Genomic DNA, 17,274 nt, shown 5'->3' on the forward strand with positions numbered 1-17,274 from the left:
AACTATGTGTAAAAAAAAATCTTTTACACTGATAGTGTATAAAAATTAATTCCATTTTACATTGACAATGTATAAAATTTAATCCCATTTGAAATTTAATTTTTGTATATATATCATGAATCTAACGGTAATAATGTGTACATTGTCATTGTATATAAGATTTAGTTTTGTGATTTTTATCAAACATTTTTACGGAAAAAAATACTTCTCATCTTTGCAAAATAGAAAAATTACTTTCCAAACTAGGAAAATGCAAACCGAAAAGTTTTTTTTTAATTTAAAGAACGGGGCAAACACCAAGCTCCACTGTAGATCCGGAAAGCTGTGTCGGGTTGACCGCCAAACGAGAGCCCTAAAAAAGCCAGTAACTCGAGGCAACATAACCCAGTACCGCCTCCAAACACGGTGTTAAAAATTCGTTTCAAGCAGTAGCAGTGCGATCGAGTTGTTTTTCGCTTTTTTTCCACTTGAACGGGAAACACGCCCTGACGGCATGGCGGAGAAGAAGAGAAAAACGAGAGACGAGAACGGGCACAAAAATAGGGGAGAATTCAAGAAGAAGAAGAAGAACGGTCGCAATAGCTCGAAGCAGGACAGGGAGGCTAGGAGGAGAACGGGTCCTCGTTTGCCCAATGCCCTACGGAAGGAACTTGATCTCTTAAACTCTACTACTCAGCTCTCTGACGACGACGCAGCCAGCGACTCCGATGTGGCCGCAACCAACGACCTTTACGAGTATGAAGAAGCTCTACCGGAGGAGGAATCCAAGAAGAATAAACGATTTGACTCCGTTGATAACTACGAATATGAGCTCCCGGAGGAATTTGAGGTCCATACTTTAGCAAAATATATATTTTTTTCCTCGGATTTCTGAAATATCGGAGTAATTTTCTTCTTTTTGAGAATTCCGAATACATTGTATGCATTTGAAGGTGGCATTGAGTTGGAGTGAAGATAATTAAAGTTAATAATGATATACCCAAGATAAAAAAAAGTTAACAATGGTATTTGTCGTTGCTGGAAATTATTATGCGGTGATTTTTTGTAACTTATTATTTTTCCTTTATGGTATTGCTAGTTTGAATTGTTTCCTCAATTGCTTTATTTCTTTTCGTCAAATAGGATGAAGATGTAGCATCAGATGATGGCAATGATGAAGGAGATGAGGCTAATAGGGACGGTGATGAGCTTGATAATGAAGATGACGGAAGGCATTCTAGGATGCTGCAAGAGATCACTGGATTGCCTGGTGATGCCTTTGAAGGTAGTAATGATACTCAATTTTGTCGTTCATATTTTAGGCTAGATTTGTTGCATGTCACTCAACAAAGTTTCACCGACTTGTTGCTTTTGAGTCCATTGACTGAAGAAGAATATTTGATTTTTAACACCCGTAGGTTGCAATATGAAACATCTTTTAGCAAAATGTTCTTTTGGTACATAGTTTATATGCATCTTGACGACCTTATGTTCCTTATGCTGTCTGTACGCTGATTTTCCAGGAGCTGGCATATTTATACAATGGAAGCAGTTTCTACTAATTGTTTTCTGGGACATTCTCCTCTTCTGTTTTTTATGCCTATTTGTTTGCAGTGTTTGTTTCTTTCTCTGCTTGCTTGTAGTGAGTGATAAAGCTACCAGACCATATAATCCACTTGTAAAACTGAGAGCAATTAGGCTGATTAATTCTGTTACTCTCTCGTAGGTAAGAGGAAGAATAATGATTTTGTCATATCTGAGGCATATCCAGAGTCTGAATACAATCCCAGTCGTGATATTCTTGAGGGTGACAGCCGCATTAGCATTGAGGACCTTTTGGATCCACTTCATGGGAAGTCTGGCTTCAGTAAACTCAGGAAGGATGTGCATCGAATGGAAAGGAAGTCTTTGTCCCTTAACGCACCTCTTCCAAGATCAGATCAAGAGAGATTGGAAAGAAAGGCAGCTTATGAGCTGTCAAAGAAGGATATTACAAAGTGGGAACCTCTTGTTAAGAGGAACCGAGAAGCACCCACTATATATTTTGATGAAGAAACAGATGTGGGGTTTTCCACTGTTGGATCAATAGCTTCTGAATTTAAACCAAGGAGTGTTTTTGAGAAGAAAATTGCATCATTGGTCAATGATAATGATATTATTGAAGCTCATAGAAAAGACGGTGCTAGACTTTTGGAACTGAATAAGGTATCCATATTCTATAAACATAGCTCAGATGCATCTCTCTTGGTCATGTTATTTATGAGATAACTCTCAAAGAATCTATTTGCCAATTAAGGCATGCCAAACTTAGTTTCCTGAATGATTTCCTTTTGCAACGTGATGCTGACAGATATCTGTTGAAGATGTGAGGGATCAACAGAATCGGCTTGCAAAAATGCGTAGTCTTCTTTTCCGTCATGAACTAAAATCAAAACGTATAAGAAAGATAAAGTCTAAAACATATCATCGTCTGTTGAAGAAAGATCGCCTGAAAGCAACTGCTGCTGCAATGGAAATGGACCCAGAAGCTGCTAAAGAACTTGCAATGAAACAAGAGTTCAAGAGAGCAGAGGTAATTGACAAATTTGTCTAACACCCTTGACAACTGAAACTTGGATTTGAAAATGCAAGACTAGTGTGGAAAAAGAATAATGTTACATGAGTCAATCCATTTTTGGCTGGCAATATTGCACAGGAACGCTTGACGTTGAAACACAAGAACAGCTCAAAGTGGGCAAAGCGCATTCTCCAGCGTGGTCTGAATATCCAGGATGATGGGACTCGAGCTGCTATAGCTGAACAACTCAATCAACATGCTCTGCTGACAAGAAAAATGAATTCTATGATGGGAAGTAGTGACGAGAGCAGTGATGGGGATGACTCTGATGACATTTTAATTGATTCAGATCAAGAAGGTCCATCAACAATGTTAAAGAAAGCAAAGGAAAAGACACTTGAAGTACTAGAAGGGAATGAAGAGTTGCCTAAGTCAGGAGTTCTTTCTTTGCCTTTCATGGTAACTCTTTTTGGTTCATTGGAGATTAATTTACTTTATTTGCAGTGGTCCAACATCATTTTAGAAATTTATTCTGACCAAGACACCAGACTGCAAATTTGTATATTTGTTTAACTCTTCTGCCAACTTGTGTTCTCATAGGTCCGTGGCTTGAAAAAAAGAAAAGAGGCTGCTGATGAAGAAGCAAGGCTTGCTCTTCAGGATTATGAGCTGTCATTGAAGCAATTGGAAGATAAAAATGAGGAAGATAGTGAAAACCTCCATGTCTCCAGCGGGAGAAGGGTTTTTGGTGCTACTAAAAGGCAGGTTCAAGAATTTAAGGATAAAAACAATTCGGATAATTACTATGGAAACAGTGACAGCGACGAAGGCCTTGAGGCCATTGGAGGTGATGAGGAAGATGGAATGGACAAGAATAATGAGTCTCAGACAGATGTCAATATCAATCCTGATGTATTGCGTGAGGAGTCCGAGATTGGCCATGACCCTATTTTTAAGGTATGGACTCTCTATTTTTCCAAATCCCCACTTGGCCTCTCTTTTCTTCTTTATCTATTCTTTAAAGGCACCATCCCACAGAGTTTGATGGGGTTATTTCTGTGGGTTTATAGAGTTTTGAGGACATTGTTAAAGAACCAGGCCCCAGAACTACGTACGAAGTTGCTCTTTTTGCGTCCAATTCATCGAAAAAGGTGAGTCACGTCTTAAATTTTTAGTTTCACATGTCTGAGGGAAAAAAGGAGTTTTTACCAAGTCTGATAGCATATCTGGATAATTAACAGAAGAAAAACGTTGATGAGAAAATAGGAGTTCAGAATGAGGAAGTCTCTGATTGCCACACAACCAGGTACACTGAAATGAGGGACCCAGATATGGAGGTATGTCACCGCACAATATGCTACATATGCAACATACTAATGGAAATTGTTGCTTACTTGTGTTTGTGTTCTGGCTTTCTGTTTGTACGAAGGGAGAGAATGCTGATAGTGATACAGAGAGCGAAGGACAGATGGTGGATGGCATTTTGTCTTCTGGACCTAAGTCCACTTATGAGCAACCATCCCAGGAAGAACTTATACGCCGTGCTTTTGCGGGAGATGATGTTGAAGAGGAATTTGAAAAAGATAAAGAAGTGGTTTTGAATGAGGAAAATCCTGAACCAGAAAAACCGACTCTACTTCCTGGATGGGGTCAGTGGACTCATATACAGAAATCAAAAGGATTACCTTCTTGGATGATGGAAGAACATGAGAATGCTAAAAGGAAAAGGGAGGAAGCCCTTAAGAAGAGGAGAGATGCGCAGCTGAATCATGTTATAATATCTGAGAAGCTGGATAAGAAGGTCTATCTCCATCTTATTTGTTTTGTAATTTTGGATATGTGGTTCATACATTGCTTGTGTGTTACGAGGTGGGCATGTGTATTATAAAGGATGGAATATAGTTGAACACCCTTCTTTGCTGGGTAATCAAATGAAAGGATGGTGGCGAGATCCTTGTATCTTCCGTCTCAAGTTACTGTTGATGACGACTAATCAATGTTTGCATTCATTGCAATTTAGTGGTTAAATGTGAAGCCTCTGTCATATTCTTTTGACTATAGTTTTTCCTCCTCTGTGACCTTAACAAGCATTTATTTGGTTTTGACAGGCTGAAAAACTTCATATGAAGACATTGCCCTTTCCTTACACATCCAAAGAAGTTTTCGAACAAAGTATGCGAATGCCTATTGGACCAGAATTTAACCCTGCTACAGCAATTGGAGCTCTTAATCGCCCAGAAGTGCGTTCCTGAAAACAGTGAATACTTTAGTCTTTGATTTTTGTGCTATTTGACAATTCCTCGCATGTGATCTTTTAGGAGTAAATATATTGTGTCAAGGAAATTAAAGACATTTGCTGGTCTTAACGTGCAATTTTGGAGAATTGCTCACTTTTGTGTTTTACTCTTGCCAGGTGGTGAAGAAGGCTGGTCTAATAATAAAGCCAATAAGGTTTGAGGATGTTGATCCCCATGAAAAGGTGGAGAATAATAGAAGCAAAAGACAGAAGCAGCAGATGAGCAAAAGTAAAGGCAAATCCAATAAAAATATGAAGTCAAGGGGACCTTGAAGACTGAGTGATGAGTCGTTTTATGCCTGAAATTTGTACGAGCAGGCAAGAAATCTACTGATTTTCTGAGGTTTTCAGTTTTGGCATAGGCAGGAAGGAGGTTGCCCAACCCTTTATTTTGCTCAACGAGTATACGGTGCATTGGAGATGCAGTTCATGCCAAGGCTTCAGGGAAAAATATCCCTTTCACCCGTGGGTTGGGAAACGCCTTGCTGCTGGTGCATTTATCCAATTATTGTGCACAAGTAATTGATTCGGATGCCCTTGGCCTGCATTGGGAGACCGTCAATAAGCCGCGAAGCTCCATATTTGCAGCCCATTCAGGAAGACATCACCTGACGCAGCTGCACTTTTGTAGATCGTCATGTTCGATGTGAATAATGAATATTGGTGGTTCTTTTGGTGCAAGGGTGATGTAGTTGTATGCAGAGTTCAAAATGTATCAAGTAGCCTGTAATCTGTCGAATACTTTTGCGTTGTTCATGTCGTTGGATTTTCTGTCAAAAGATATTGAGAAATGCGATAACGATGCAATCAAATAAAAAGTTACAAATAATTTACAATAGTTGGAGCACCCAATTTATCCACTCATATAATTTATTTTCACTCTCTATTGCCACCACCCTTAAGCAAACAATCGTAATATTTTTTTAAAAAATATTGATTTAACAATTTTTTATTCTTAGTTAATCAGTTACTAATGTGCCATCACAATAATCAGTTATTCTTGTTGTTCAAGATTACCCACTATTTTGCTTCCTTTTGAAGAAATTTAATTCAACAAACATGTTAGTGATTCCATTAATATTAAAAAAAATCCGTTAATTGTTCTAAAATTGGTAACATTATAGGCAATATTTGCTCCTATCAAAACTTTAGGAACTGAAAATGAAATCCGTGCTAGACATTGAGAACCATATTTGCCTTTGCCAAAATTTTATCACATAGGAGCTAAAAATTGGGGACTAAAATTGTGTTTTTCCTTGTTTATGCAAATAGATAGCCATTGTATGTGTACAAACAAATAAAGCCAAGACCCTGTTTAATACTCCAATTTAGCATTTTAATTTAATTGATTGGGATTTCAACTTGTTTAAACGTATTTGATAAACAAAAAATTGAACATATGGATTAGTTAATTAAGTATCAATGAATCTATAAAGTAAAACTTGCTTTTAATACAAGTGATAAAATATTTACTTATCACTGAAAGTAATATACACTCAAAATACAAATGCATCAGATTTAGTATTTAACAATTCAATAATTTGGATATTTTCGTTTTCAAACTTCAAGGTAGGTTTTATAAAAAACACCACAAGTTTTTTTTTTTTTTTTTTTTAAATTTTATGCCGGCTTGTTATTGGCTGCTTAAAAATTAAAACTCGAGTAGGAGAAGGGCCAATTTCGAAATCGATCTGGGCAGAACCTTTAGAGAGCGCCAACGGGGAAGCCAAATTATGCTGCACGAACTCTTACTGGCTCTACTGGGTTACACCGGAGACCTCATCGTCGACGAAAGAGAGCAGCAAGATACCCTCCGCATTAACTTGTCCCCGGATGCCCCCATTTCAGAGGAATGCTTCACCTTTAAGCTCGCTCCGGATATCTCTTTCATCCAACCCAGTGAAAGGTATTCACTACTATTCTTCTTCTTCATTGATCTCCCTCCTTTTTTAAAGGAAATTAAAATAAGGGAACAATTCCGCTCTTTGCCTTTCTTTCCGGCAGTTTCATCACGCGTCCATAGTTGAAGAGTGTATCTGTTGGCTACTTGCTATTAGGGTTGTCTGATCGCTAAATCAGTGACAATCTCTCTGTTCAGAAGGAGATTTTAGATTGGCTGCATTTTCTAGTACAATATGGGGTATTGGAGTTAGTGTTAGAAGAGAATTAATTTAATGTTGGGCTTCATCACAGGGACGCCATTGAGAGGATCATTAAGCTGGGATTTTACTACAGGGAGCTTGATCGCTTTGCAACTAAGTCTCGTAACTTGAGTTGGATAAGGTCCTCAAATGAGTCTCCCTCTTCAAGAACTTCTGAATTGTTCAAAGGGAAGAAAGAGAAGCAGAGTGTTTACAGAAGGGCCATTGCTAACGGCATTGCTGAGGTTTTGTCAGTTTACAGGTCAGCCGTTCTACATATTGAGCAGAATTTGTTGTCTGATTCTCTACCCATCTTGGCAACAGTTACTCAAGGCCTCAATAAGGTAGTTTATGATTCTCCTCACTGCAGTTCTTGTCATACCTAATAAAATCTTGTATTAGTGATTGATGCATCTTTTTTCCCAGTTCCTTGTTCTTCTGCCACCTCTTTATGAGCTTATTCTAGAAATTGAACGCGATGGCTACTGTGGAGGGAGGCTTCTTAACCTCCTTCACAAACGATGCCACTGTGGCGTCCCTGAATTGCAGACATGCATTCAGAGGTATGAACTTTTTTTTCCCGTTATCTTTAGTTTTGACAAGAAGGATTTATCTGCACTCAGTTGGCTAACACTTCACCCTTTGCCATTTGAGGACCCATCTGTTGCCTTTTTGTGTTATATCGAAAAGCATGCCAAGTCTGTGGATGACTTTTTGTTCCCAGATGATTGTTTCTGGTAGTATTTACTAATGCTTGTTCACGATAAAGGTTTATAGTGTTCTATCTCTCTGTGCATATAATTTTTGTTGACTTAGAGATTATAACTAGCTAGATCTTTGGCATGGACATCAGTTTAGCCAAATCTTTGGAGATTATAATTAGCCAGCTATTTGTTGCTTGATTTATAGGCTGCTTTGGCATGGACATCAGGTTATGTACAATCAACTTGCCTCTTGGATGATTTATGGGATTCTTCATGATCAGTATGGAGAATTTTTTATAAGTAGGTAATGGAATCTATCTCAACTAATTGCTGTGATGATTTGATGTCATATTACTGTTTACTGTAATTGCTACAATCTCTCAATTTGGTGAACTGAATGAGAATTGAAATCTCTAACCTCCACAATTGGAATTTTTTTCAAATTCTTTTTTGGTTCCATTTTGGTGTTAAGAGCACCTGAATCTAGGTATTAAGTTCAATGTTTTGTCTAGGCTGGAGAGTAGGGATGCAGAGAATGACTCACCTGCAGAGGTGGTTGAGCGACTGACGTCGATGTCAACTAATGATGCATCTCTGACCGACTGGCACTCAGGCTTCCATATTTCTCTGGTATATGAATCTTGTTATTCTGCATTATTTGGTGCTCCTTTTACATAATGTTGTGATGTAGTTCTTTGATCTGTCTAGCTATATTACCTGCTGCTATCTTCTTACTTTGTTTTTGTTTTTCCCTAAAACACCAAGTACCGAATGATGTGATCCTATTTTAGTGCAGTTGGATAAAAATGCCTTTTGGGTAAAGTTTATACTTCAGATGGCATGTCCAATAGCAAACTCGTTATCATAGGCGGTTGAAGAGCCTAGCTAAAGTATGAGGTTGGAGCCCACAAAATATGTCATGCTTTACTTTATTTGTTCATCAGTTCATCTGACTTATGTGCCTCCTTAAGACTCCTTGTGTCCTTGAATCTCAGTACAGGCTCAGGCATAAGTCCTCTGTTCTTCCATATGATAACTTTCTTAAAGTACTAGCCCATTTTTTTTTCCAGAGATTTGGTATGGCAAGGCTTCGCTATTGACAAACTATGTGCTATTCTTTTATACTGCCACATTCAATAATCTTTTCTGTTTTCTTGGTAGGATATGCTGCCAGAGCATATCCCGATGCGTGTTGCCGAATCAATTCTTTTTGCTGGGAAAGCTGTAAGGGTTCTACGAAATCCAAGCCCTGCCATTAGATTCCAGGGTGCAATAGCCTATCAGCAGATGCCAAGAGGATCACAAAGACCTCAATTGTCCACTTCTCGAATTTTTTTCACTAAGGATTCATCTTCACAGAACAAGTCCACTGGGGAGGAGTTACTTCCTCAATCTGATGCTGACAAGATTGAAACCATGCTGCAAAATTTAAAGGTTGGAATATGTTTAAACGTTAACAAAACCACTATTGTGTCGCTTGTATTACCTGGAGAAAACTGTTCTTGCATGATCTGTTGTTATTGTTTCTTGAAATTCAAATGAATTCCACATAAGGAATTTATTGTTGATTTATATTGAATTTTTTGTATTTTGCAGGAGTCATCTGAGTTCCACAAAAGATCATTTGAGAGTGCAATTGACTCAATTAGGGTGATTGCAGCAAGTCATCTTTGGCAGGTGCTGACCGCAAAATTATTCTTCTTTAGCTCTTTATACTAATGTGCTCATAGTTCTTTACTTATGCAGCTTGTTGTTGTACGTGCTGACTTGAATGGCCATTTGAGGGCTCTTAAAGATTATTTTCTTTTAGCAAAAGGTGATTTCTTCCAGGTAAAGCATGGATTTTTGTTACTTTCATACATGTTAACTTCAAATCTTGCAAAGACCAACTTAAGTTGGTCTTTTCTTTAAAAGGTTCTTGTGCTCAAAATGTCTTGCTTATCCCATTACTTCACAATAGAGGAGTAATATTATTGGGGATCTTCTGTCGATTGCTACGTATAAATGCAATTTGCAAAGCGCCACTAATACTTTGGAAAGACAGTCTTAGCCTTTTCATTTCTGTTTAGGATTTGCTTTTCTAAAGTTTTGAGGGAGGAACACTTGTGTGTCACTCTAGGTTTGTGCTTGTTTGGAGAACACATAAGAGTGATTAGGACAATCTGAGCATCTCCTAATAGTCTTGTGGATGCAGGCCAAGAAGAAAGTATTGGAAATTCTCCTCTTAAAAGTGTTTTGCCATTTCTTAGTGTGAAGAAAGTATTGTTGAATGCTGTTTCTTTGACATTGCTAGAGTTTTCTCGAGGAGAGTCGCCAGCTGATGCATTTGCCACCTCGCCTGTCCACTGCAGAAGCTTATCTTATGATTCCATTTCAGCTAGTAAGTCCATCAAATTTTTATGAACATCAATCTTCTTCATTCCTACTTGCTTGTTGTCTTACCTGTGTCCATAATGCCACATTATTTCAGCACATGATGGAGTTTTTCTTGTGTCTATTTATATCTCATGCCAGATCTAGATTTTCCTGAGGTAATTTTGGATTTGCTGTCCTTTTGGGGAAAAATAAATTAGATAATGTTGAAATGAGAATACTATTGGAATGGTAACAAGAAGCATAAGTCAATAGGATGGAGACAATTTAAACACCTGTTTGTCCATTTGAGAAGAACCTTCTGCCACCAGGTGTCATAGAGTATTAGGGAATTAGTATAGCCCATCCATCACCAGCAGTGATCTGCATTTCATTTATGTAGGTGTAACCATTTGGATTTGTGGTGATTTTATGGCGTACAAATACTTCATTAACTCATGAATGTATCCTTTGTTCCTGTAATGAGTGTTAATTTCAAGTACAGAGCTTTTTTGAGTGCCTTATTATTGACAACATGCTCGCAACTCAGGCTGCAGTGAAAACTATTGGAGATGACGACAGATATTTTTCAAGGGTGTCTTTAAGGTCAGAACCCATTTTGATTTGTCTGATGTATGATTGGTAACAAATGACTGAGAAAAGATTTTTAAAAAAATTCTTATTTTAGTATTCATGCAATTTCTAGGATGCCTTCATTTGGGATCCCAGTTAAATCCTCCCAAGTAGATCTGCCAAAGACAAAAGCTTATGTTGATGGAGATTCAATTGTGCAATCAGAGACTTCCCTGGAGGTGCCACTTGATGGCTGGGATGGCATTGCTCTTGAATACTCTGTTGACTGGCCCTTGCAATTGTTTTTCACGCAGGAGGTGCTTTCTAAGTAAGATACTTGATCCTGTAGAGTGATATTCTTTGCTTCTAATTTGTGAATTGAAAGGTAGCTTAAAAGCATTTCTTATTTGGTATATCTACTTTTCCTAATAGTTTGTCCTCTTCCCAAGTCGTAAGCCATTGGTCCCTGCTGCAGTTTTACTTTTATCTATTGCACTTATTATGTTTGCATTGATCTCACAAAAATGATTTGTGAGGGGTACTTCATGGAAGTAGAGAAAAGCGGCTTGCATTGTATCATTTGAGTTCACTAAATGTGTGGAAATTACAACTTGAATTTGTTTCGGAAATTACAGTGTCTCATCAGTAGTTACAAGTGTAACACAAGTGACAGGGTTGTAGATACATCTAAGAAGTTTGCTATAGGTATCGCAGAATCTTCCAATATTTGCTTCGACTGAAGAGAACACAGATGGAGTTGGAGAAATCATGGGCCTCTGCTATGTCTCAAGATCATTCTGATTTTGCAAAACATCGCAATGATAGCAGAAGCTGCTTGACATCGCATCAGCGAAGGCAGCACTTTAGACCAATGTGGCGTATTAGAGAACATATGGCATTTCTGATCAGAAATCTTCAATTTTACATCCAGGTTGTTATTACAGAAATTTGCTATATTTGTTCACAATGATTCCTGTTTCTTTCCTAAATAACTCGCCTGTTTCTTCAAGAAGTTTTACTGCCATAGATATTTGCTCACATAAATTAGTTTGTTTTCATTTAGAAGACTGGGAATCTAGGGCTTAAGTAAATTGAATTGGATGGTTATTGTTAGTTGCATTTTCTTCTGGAAGCTTTTGGTACACCTCTTTTGAAGGGTGACTTCATTTTGGAAGAGGAATGGTATTCATTAAAGCTGTAAAAGACAGTGTTAGGACATAGCTAGCACCTTTTGGATAAGTTCTTTTCAATGGTTTGACCCTGTAAATTTTCATACAGATGAAAAATTATGAATAGCCAAACCAATTTGGATATGTCCTTTTGAGCTGTTACACCCATATTTGTTTTAACTGTGTATGCAGAACATGTTGATTGTAAATGAGTAGAAGCTGTTAAGCTTGTGCAGAAGGGTGGAATTGGTTGCAAATGCAATAATCAATATGTGTATTTTGGCTAGTAAATAAAGCTGATCAAAGTATGTGTATTTTGGCTAGCACAATTTTATAAACTGGGGCTTCTTGCTAGAAATTGTTGGAGTAGTTTCTCCTGCATATTTAATGATCATTGGTGTAGTATGATCCTTTTTTCCTGCCTTCTTCCTTACCCCTTTTGATTCCCTAGGTGGATGTAATAGAATCTCAGTGGAATGTTTTGCAATCTCACATCCAGAACTCTCATGATTTCACAGAACTTGTCCGCTTCCACCAAGAGTGAGTAATTGATGTTTCTCATATTAAATTACTTCTTAGTTTTGATTTGTTATTTATGCCTGATATTCTTTACGTAGATGTTATGTTAAATTGGTTACTGGTTACTGCTAGCTTCTTGTCATTAGAGATTGACTAGCAAAGAAAATAAAGTGCTATCTGCAGATTATAAAGAAATTGTCTTGAGATGTGAAAGTGACTTGCTAGATGTCGATAGGAGGGACCAGTCAAGGGAAGATTTCTTTCTCAAAAAATTAGCACACAAATATAATATGACTGTGTCCTTGGTGCAGTTCTGTTCCTCTATAAGATTAATGCACCTACTACCGATGTTTCCAATTTCTTATTGAGCTCCAGGACTCGTGCTAATGTCAGACCACATTGAAAGTATTGCTCTTTCTGGCTGGTTCAACCTAGTCAAGAATGCTCTATTTTGTTGCAAATACCAAATGGAGCTAGATAACCTAGACCAGTGCTATTCATAGTAAAGGAACATGAGAACTTTTTGATTTGTATTACCTGAGAGATATAACAACCATGAAAATGATCTTTTCATGGATCCATTATGACTCTTGAACCATTTTCTGTTACCTCATTTATTTTACTTAGAGATGTTCAGATCTTGTTCTTCATGCACTCATTAGATTTTGGGCTGTTTAAACTTGTGGTTTCTGTCCAAGGTCCTGTAGACTTTGCATTTTTTGAATTTTTTTGCATGTTTAATAACTTGGTGGATGTATAATGAATTTAGTATTGCAAGCAGGTACTTATCTGCGTTAATATCTCAGTCTTTCTTGGACATTGGTTCTGTGTCGAGAATCCTGGATGGGATAATGAAACTTTGCTTGCAATTCTGCTGGAAGATTGAAAACCAAGAGAGTGATGAGATTACAGTTGAACTGGAGCAAATATCAGAGGTAAACCTTGTGCTCTTTCCCTTCTCTTGGGGTAAATATGAAGTATTGTAAGATAGGTGTTTCGATCTATCATTTTGATTGTTATCTTGAGAAATTTATTTCAGCTGGCCTAAGGCCAGGAGTTGTGATGTAAAACTGAAGCTTATTTTATTAATTTTACCTGGTATTTCTGTCACTTGGATGTTTTGCATAATTTTAAGCCAGAAATAGTGCTAGTCTTGCATTTTGGCCCTCCTGCATCATTTCAAGGTATTCCAAAGACTGACTAGACAGTCACTTGTTTGCAATGTCATTAGCATGTTATTAGGGATTCCAGTACTCTCAACTTCTGATGATTGTGACGGCTAGAATTTGCTTCTGTTATACTGCTCATCAGTTCTTCCATTGAAAATAATTGTTTTGATTGTCTTCAGGAATTCAATAAGAAATCAAACTCCTTGTACACTATATTGCGTAGTACCAGACTGGCTGGGAGTCAGCGAGCCCCTTTTCTTAGGCGTTTTCTTTTGCGTCTGAACTTCAATTCATTTTTTGAGGTAATATTTGCAGCATTTTCTTAACTTATAGTTTATGCATGATGATTAAACTATGCTTTATGTCACGTAATTGCTGACAGGCAACTGCTAGAGGAGTGCTTAATGTTGTGAGACCACGTCCAACACTCGCAGTTTTACATTGATGCCAGCGGCTTAATTGTCTCAGTCATCCAATATGGTGTTCCCCTGGTGGTGTTTAGACTGAGTTTTAACAGTAAACTGATTCTTGCTCGTTTGGCTACTTGTTATGGGCCTCTGGGTTTTTGCAACAGTTGTTTTTCACCAGACAGCAATCCTGACTTGGGTGCTCCTTTCCCAGTTTCGTGACGTTGGTTCTCCTTCGTCACACTTTATGCTGCATTTGATAACATTTGGTTAATCTTAAACCATTTACAGCTGCGTTTAGAGCAGGGTGTAATGAACTGTGCCTTAAAGAGGGGAAGTTGTTGATTTGGTTGCCTGAAGCTGCTTGTAATCCTAGTATAGCTACCACGTAGTGGTTTAGGTGAGTTGTACATTATTGTTGTTTAGGGTGTTAAATAAATGAATTTTTAGATTCTATATGAATCTTGCAAATGAGGAATATATTATGCTTATCTGATGTTTAATAGATTTTATGTACATTTTCTCAAGTCCCATACTCCCATCTTCTTATTTTGTTTCTAATCAGCAACGGAAGCTTCCGTATCTTCTTGAAGGAATGCGACCTGAAGCTGACTTTTATAGCTCCTCGAAACCTTCCTCATCCGCTTCTTCCTCTATCCTCTGGAATTCTCTACTCCAAGTTTCCATCTGTTCCAATTACGGTAACAGTTAACTGGGAATACATAAATGAAACAACATTAAGCTCGTCTTTTCTGAGGTCCCCCAATGTATTCATCAATCAACATACGTGTGTGAGAGAGAGAGAGAGAGAGACAGAGATTGTTATAACCAAATATCATAATCCTGGAGATCAAAATCAGGATATTGGCATATCGACAAGTCATAAACATTTTCACAGTTTGAGATCAGGAGACTGAAAAGATGAGCGGAAGCAACAATTTTGCAGAAACTATCAGCATAACAGAGATAAAGAGGAAATTTTACCTGTTCATCAGAAAATCGCAGTTGCTCAGCAGTGAAGAGTATATGGTTGTCATCTCCTTTTTCCAATTCTTTTTCAAAATCTCTGGCAACGTTCTCATATCCAATTATGTTTACCCGGAGACCATTGCTCATGAAAAGATTATCCATCCACTGTGTTTTGGTGGACTGATAAGAGATGGGTTCTTCAGAGCCAAAGGAGACGGAGATCAAATAATACCAGTTAAGTGTTCAGATTAACAAACCTTGATACCAGCATCAACTGCTGATAACCAAGAAGGTAGTTCTCCGAGTAAAACACTCCCCTTTGTGGCTAAATTGCTGATAACAGAAAGGATCTCTTTAAATCTAGCCAAATTTACAAGAGGCAGTCCCTGCAATTTAAAACAACATATACAATCATATTTACACTTCCGAAAGAAAAAACCTTGACACGACCAACCTCGATAGAACAATTTAAGACAAATTTCCTAATCGTGCTAACCTTCCTCGTTATTTAGCTTCAAGAAATCACAAGGAAATTTACAGGAATTACCAAGTTGAACACAAAAACTAAGACAGATTTCCTAATGGTTCTAACCTCCCTCATTATTTAGCTTCAAGAAATCAAAAGGCAGAATAAATTTTTAGGCAAGAATAAAAACTTTTCAGTTTCTCCAAAAGAATCTTTCGACGTCAGGAACATGATAATGACCATGCACAATAAACAGTGGTAGTATTGGCACTCACGGAAATATTACGAGGTAGGAAAGAACGGCAGCTAAATTTCGGAAATAACCACATAAACGACGGGAAACAAGGTTGCTATGTTAGCTCAGAGTTCAAGGAGATGAGCGCAGGTTAAAAATATCAAATCACCTGGAAAACCCATATACTTGGCCTGGCACCTTTAAATCCTCTGTTACGCATCATCTCTTCTATGTTAGCCGACTCGCATGGTATATGGATAAACATACAGCTTCTTCCAATCCTGGCCCCAACCTCTTTGGGGATTCTCAAGAGAATTTTGTCAGTACGCGTATCTAACTCTTTACAAGAAGGAGGCGTAGAGAAAGAATCTGGAGAAGCGAAACTGACAAGGGCGTGCATTCGCACCTTTAAGCTTCAGCGTTGTTTCCCCGAAAACCCTTTGCGGGGATATGTCAAATACGAGGGTGGATCTGGGCCAGTTGAGTCTATAAGGCCGAGTATCCATGCCATCGGTGAACAAAACAACCTGCAGGACTTCAGTAGATAGCCAATTGACGGATGTTAAGATCTAGAGCATAAGTTGAATACCATTGTGCTTGTTACTCTACCTGTCTGAGGTCGTCATCATCACCCAATGCATTCAGCAGCTTATCATCAATAAATTTGGTCGCCAGGCAGTAGAGAGGCAGCCGGGGTGTCACGTCTACCTCAATAAATTTGTTGGTAGGAACAAGGCAACCAGCATATGGGTCGACAAACAGAGGATCTGCAGATGCAAGCACGGCTCATGCTCTCTTTCAAATAGCCCAAAAAAAAATATATACTAGTGTACATATATATATATCAAATCATATATAGTGCCAAATGACAAGCTACGGATATCAAATCATTGTTGCAACGCCAAGTCGTTGAGATTATGGTCTGATATCGAAGCGATTGTTCCTAGTTCAGTATTCCTTCTAGTAGTAAGCAGCATGGCCAAATTTCCCAATGAGGAGTAAATAGAAACTAGGGATGCAGTTTTTTTTTTTTTTTTCCTGTTTCCTTAGCAAAATTGTTAGTTCCAAGATAAAAGTGAAATTTGCCTGGCCGAAGAGTCTCCTGGAAACGAAGAGAAGCGCGTTCAATTGCAGCTTGGTACAAGGAGTCGTTTTGGTGATTGAGCTTGGACCTGGGCGTCAAATTCCTCTTTCTAATGGCGGCGGAGTGAGATAGGGATCCTCTCGTATTCGCAATGGCAGGAGCCGGCGGCGTGGGTGAGACCAAAATTTCCATGGAGAACAAACAAACACAACACGGCGCTTGCTATTGCAGCACTACGCTTATCCCGTCTTCGCCCTTCTACGGTTCTACCTCAGGTCCTCAACGCCCTAATCCATTTTTCAGCTTCCATGTGTAGTGCATAGATTTCTTTCTCGATGCATAAAATTCTTTCCAATTTTAAATATTTTATTTTAACGTAATTAATAAAACCAACTATTCTCAAGTTTAGGATGGCCAGGCCTTTGGGGAACAACAATTATTTAATTAGTACTAATAGGGCTTTTCTATTGGTACAGGACGTGGCCAAGATAAAACAATATATATATATATATATATATTTTTTTTTTTTGCCTAAGGTACAAAATAAAAGAAAAAAAAATCATATTAATAAAGTATAATAATGTATTGCGATACAATAGTGGGGCTAATTTCTTAGAATATTTGTATTAAAAAAAATAACTGCCAAATGCACCT

At 38.0% G+C, this 17,274-nt stretch overlaps 3 protein-coding genes across 5 annotated transcripts; 2 read left to right on the top strand and 1 right to left on the bottom strand.

Moving 5' to 3' along the window:
• Nucleotides 1-369: 369 nt before the first annotated feature.
• Nucleotides 370-5,670, top strand: LOC113735115 (uncharacterized). The gene is made up of 11 exons (XM_027262077.2): nucleotides 370-829; nucleotides 1,123-1,264; nucleotides 1,706-2,184; nucleotides 2,330-2,551; nucleotides 2,675-2,995; nucleotides 3,137-3,493; nucleotides 3,607-3,687; nucleotides 3,778-3,873; nucleotides 3,966-4,337; nucleotides 4,645-4,776; nucleotides 4,950-5,670. The coding sequence occupies exons 1-11, from the start codon at nucleotides 494-496 to the stop codon at nucleotides 5,103-5,105; spliced, it is 2,694 nt and encodes an 897-aa protein (XP_027117878.1). The 5' UTR covers nucleotides 370-493; the 3' UTR covers nucleotides 5,106-5,670.
• Nucleotides 5,671-6,505: 835 nt separating this feature from the next.
• LOC113735098 (gamma-tubulin complex component 4-like) lies at nucleotides 6,506-14,393 on the top strand. The gene is made up of 16 exons (XM_027262034.2): nucleotides 6,506-6,738; nucleotides 7,026-7,317; nucleotides 7,400-7,536; nucleotides 7,883-7,981; nucleotides 8,190-8,307; nucleotides 8,839-9,111; nucleotides 9,274-9,354; nucleotides 9,424-9,507; nucleotides 9,971-10,057; nucleotides 10,580-10,635; nucleotides 10,736-10,930; nucleotides 11,308-11,533; nucleotides 12,223-12,311; nucleotides 13,072-13,225; nucleotides 13,639-13,761; nucleotides 13,842-14,393. Exons 1-16 carry the CDS (start codon nucleotides 6,566-6,568, stop codon nucleotides 13,902-13,904), a joined length of 2,250 nt encoding a protein of 749 aa, XP_027117835.2. The 5' UTR covers nucleotides 6,506-6,565; the 3' UTR covers nucleotides 13,905-14,393.
• On the bottom strand, nucleotides 14,329-16,962 carry LOC113735099 (O-methyltransferase 1, chloroplastic-like). Of its 3 annotated transcripts, none has more exons than XM_027262051.2 (7): nucleotides 16,623-16,962; nucleotides 16,146-16,303; nucleotides 15,943-16,063; nucleotides 15,706-15,830; nucleotides 15,093-15,221; nucleotides 14,851-15,000; nucleotides 14,329-14,553 (listed from the first exon to the last, which is right to left on the bottom strand). In XM_027262051.2, the coding sequence occupies exons 1-7, from the start codon at nucleotides 16,810-16,812 to the stop codon at nucleotides 14,482-14,484; spliced, it is 945 nt and encodes a 314-aa protein (XP_027117852.1). In that variant the 5' UTR covers nucleotides 16,813-16,962; the 3' UTR covers nucleotides 14,329-14,481. The 3 variants fall into 3 exon arrangements, with proteins under 3 accessions (XP_027117852.1, XP_027117844.1, XP_027117860.1); XM_027262043.2 differs by having other exon boundaries at nucleotides 14,851-15,015; XM_027262059.2 differs by having other exon boundaries at nucleotides 14,329-14,578; nucleotides 14,851-15,015.
• Nucleotides 16,963-17,274: the final 312 nt, after the last annotated feature.

Source organism: Coffea arabica, chromosome 1e (genome assembly GCF_036785885.1).
Source record: "Coffea arabica cultivar ET-39 chromosome 1e, Coffea Arabica ET-39 HiFi, whole genome shotgun sequence".
Classification (NCBI taxonomy): domain Eukaryota; kingdom Viridiplantae; phylum Streptophyta; class Magnoliopsida; order Gentianales; family Rubiaceae; genus Coffea; species Coffea arabica.

Excerpts from the sequence above, each read along its gene's own strand:
- LOC113735115 (XM_027262077.2), top strand. The coding sequence starts at position 494 with ATGGCGGAGAAGAAGAGAAAAACGAGAGACGAGAACGGGCACAAAAAT. Across the intron at positions 830-1,122 it reads AGCTCCCGGAGGAATTTGAG|GATGAAGATGTAGCATCAGA; the intron begins GTCCATACTTTA and ends TTCGTCAAATAG. Across the intron at positions 4,338-4,644 it reads CTGAGAAGCTGGATAAGAAG|GCTGAAAAACTTCATATGAA; the intron begins GTCTATCTCCAT and ends TGGTTTTGACAG.
- LOC113735098 (XM_027262034.2), top strand. The coding sequence starts at position 6,566 with ATGCTGCACGAACTCTTACTGGCTCTACTGGGTTACACCGGAGACCTC. Across the intron at positions 6,739-7,025 it reads TTCATCCAACCCAGTGAAAG|GGACGCCATTGAGAGGATCA; the intron begins GTATTCACTACT and ends GCTTCATCACAG. Across the intron at positions 7,318-7,399 it reads TTACTCAAGGCCTCAATAAG|TTCCTTGTTCTTCTGCCACC; the intron begins GTAGTTTATGAT and ends CTTTTTTCCCAG.
- LOC113735099 (XM_027262043.2), bottom strand. The coding sequence starts at position 16,812 with ATGGAAATTTTGGTCTCACCCACGCCGCCGGCTCCTGCCATTGCGAAT. Across the intron at positions 15,222-15,705 it reads CAAGTATATGGGTTTTCCAG|GGACTGCCTCTTGTAAATTT; the intron begins GTGATTTGATAT and ends TTTAAATTGCAG. Across the intron at positions 14,554-14,850 it reads TGCGATTTTCTGATGAACAG|ATGGAAACTTGGAGTAGAGA; the intron begins GTAAAATTTCCT and ends TAATTGGAACAG.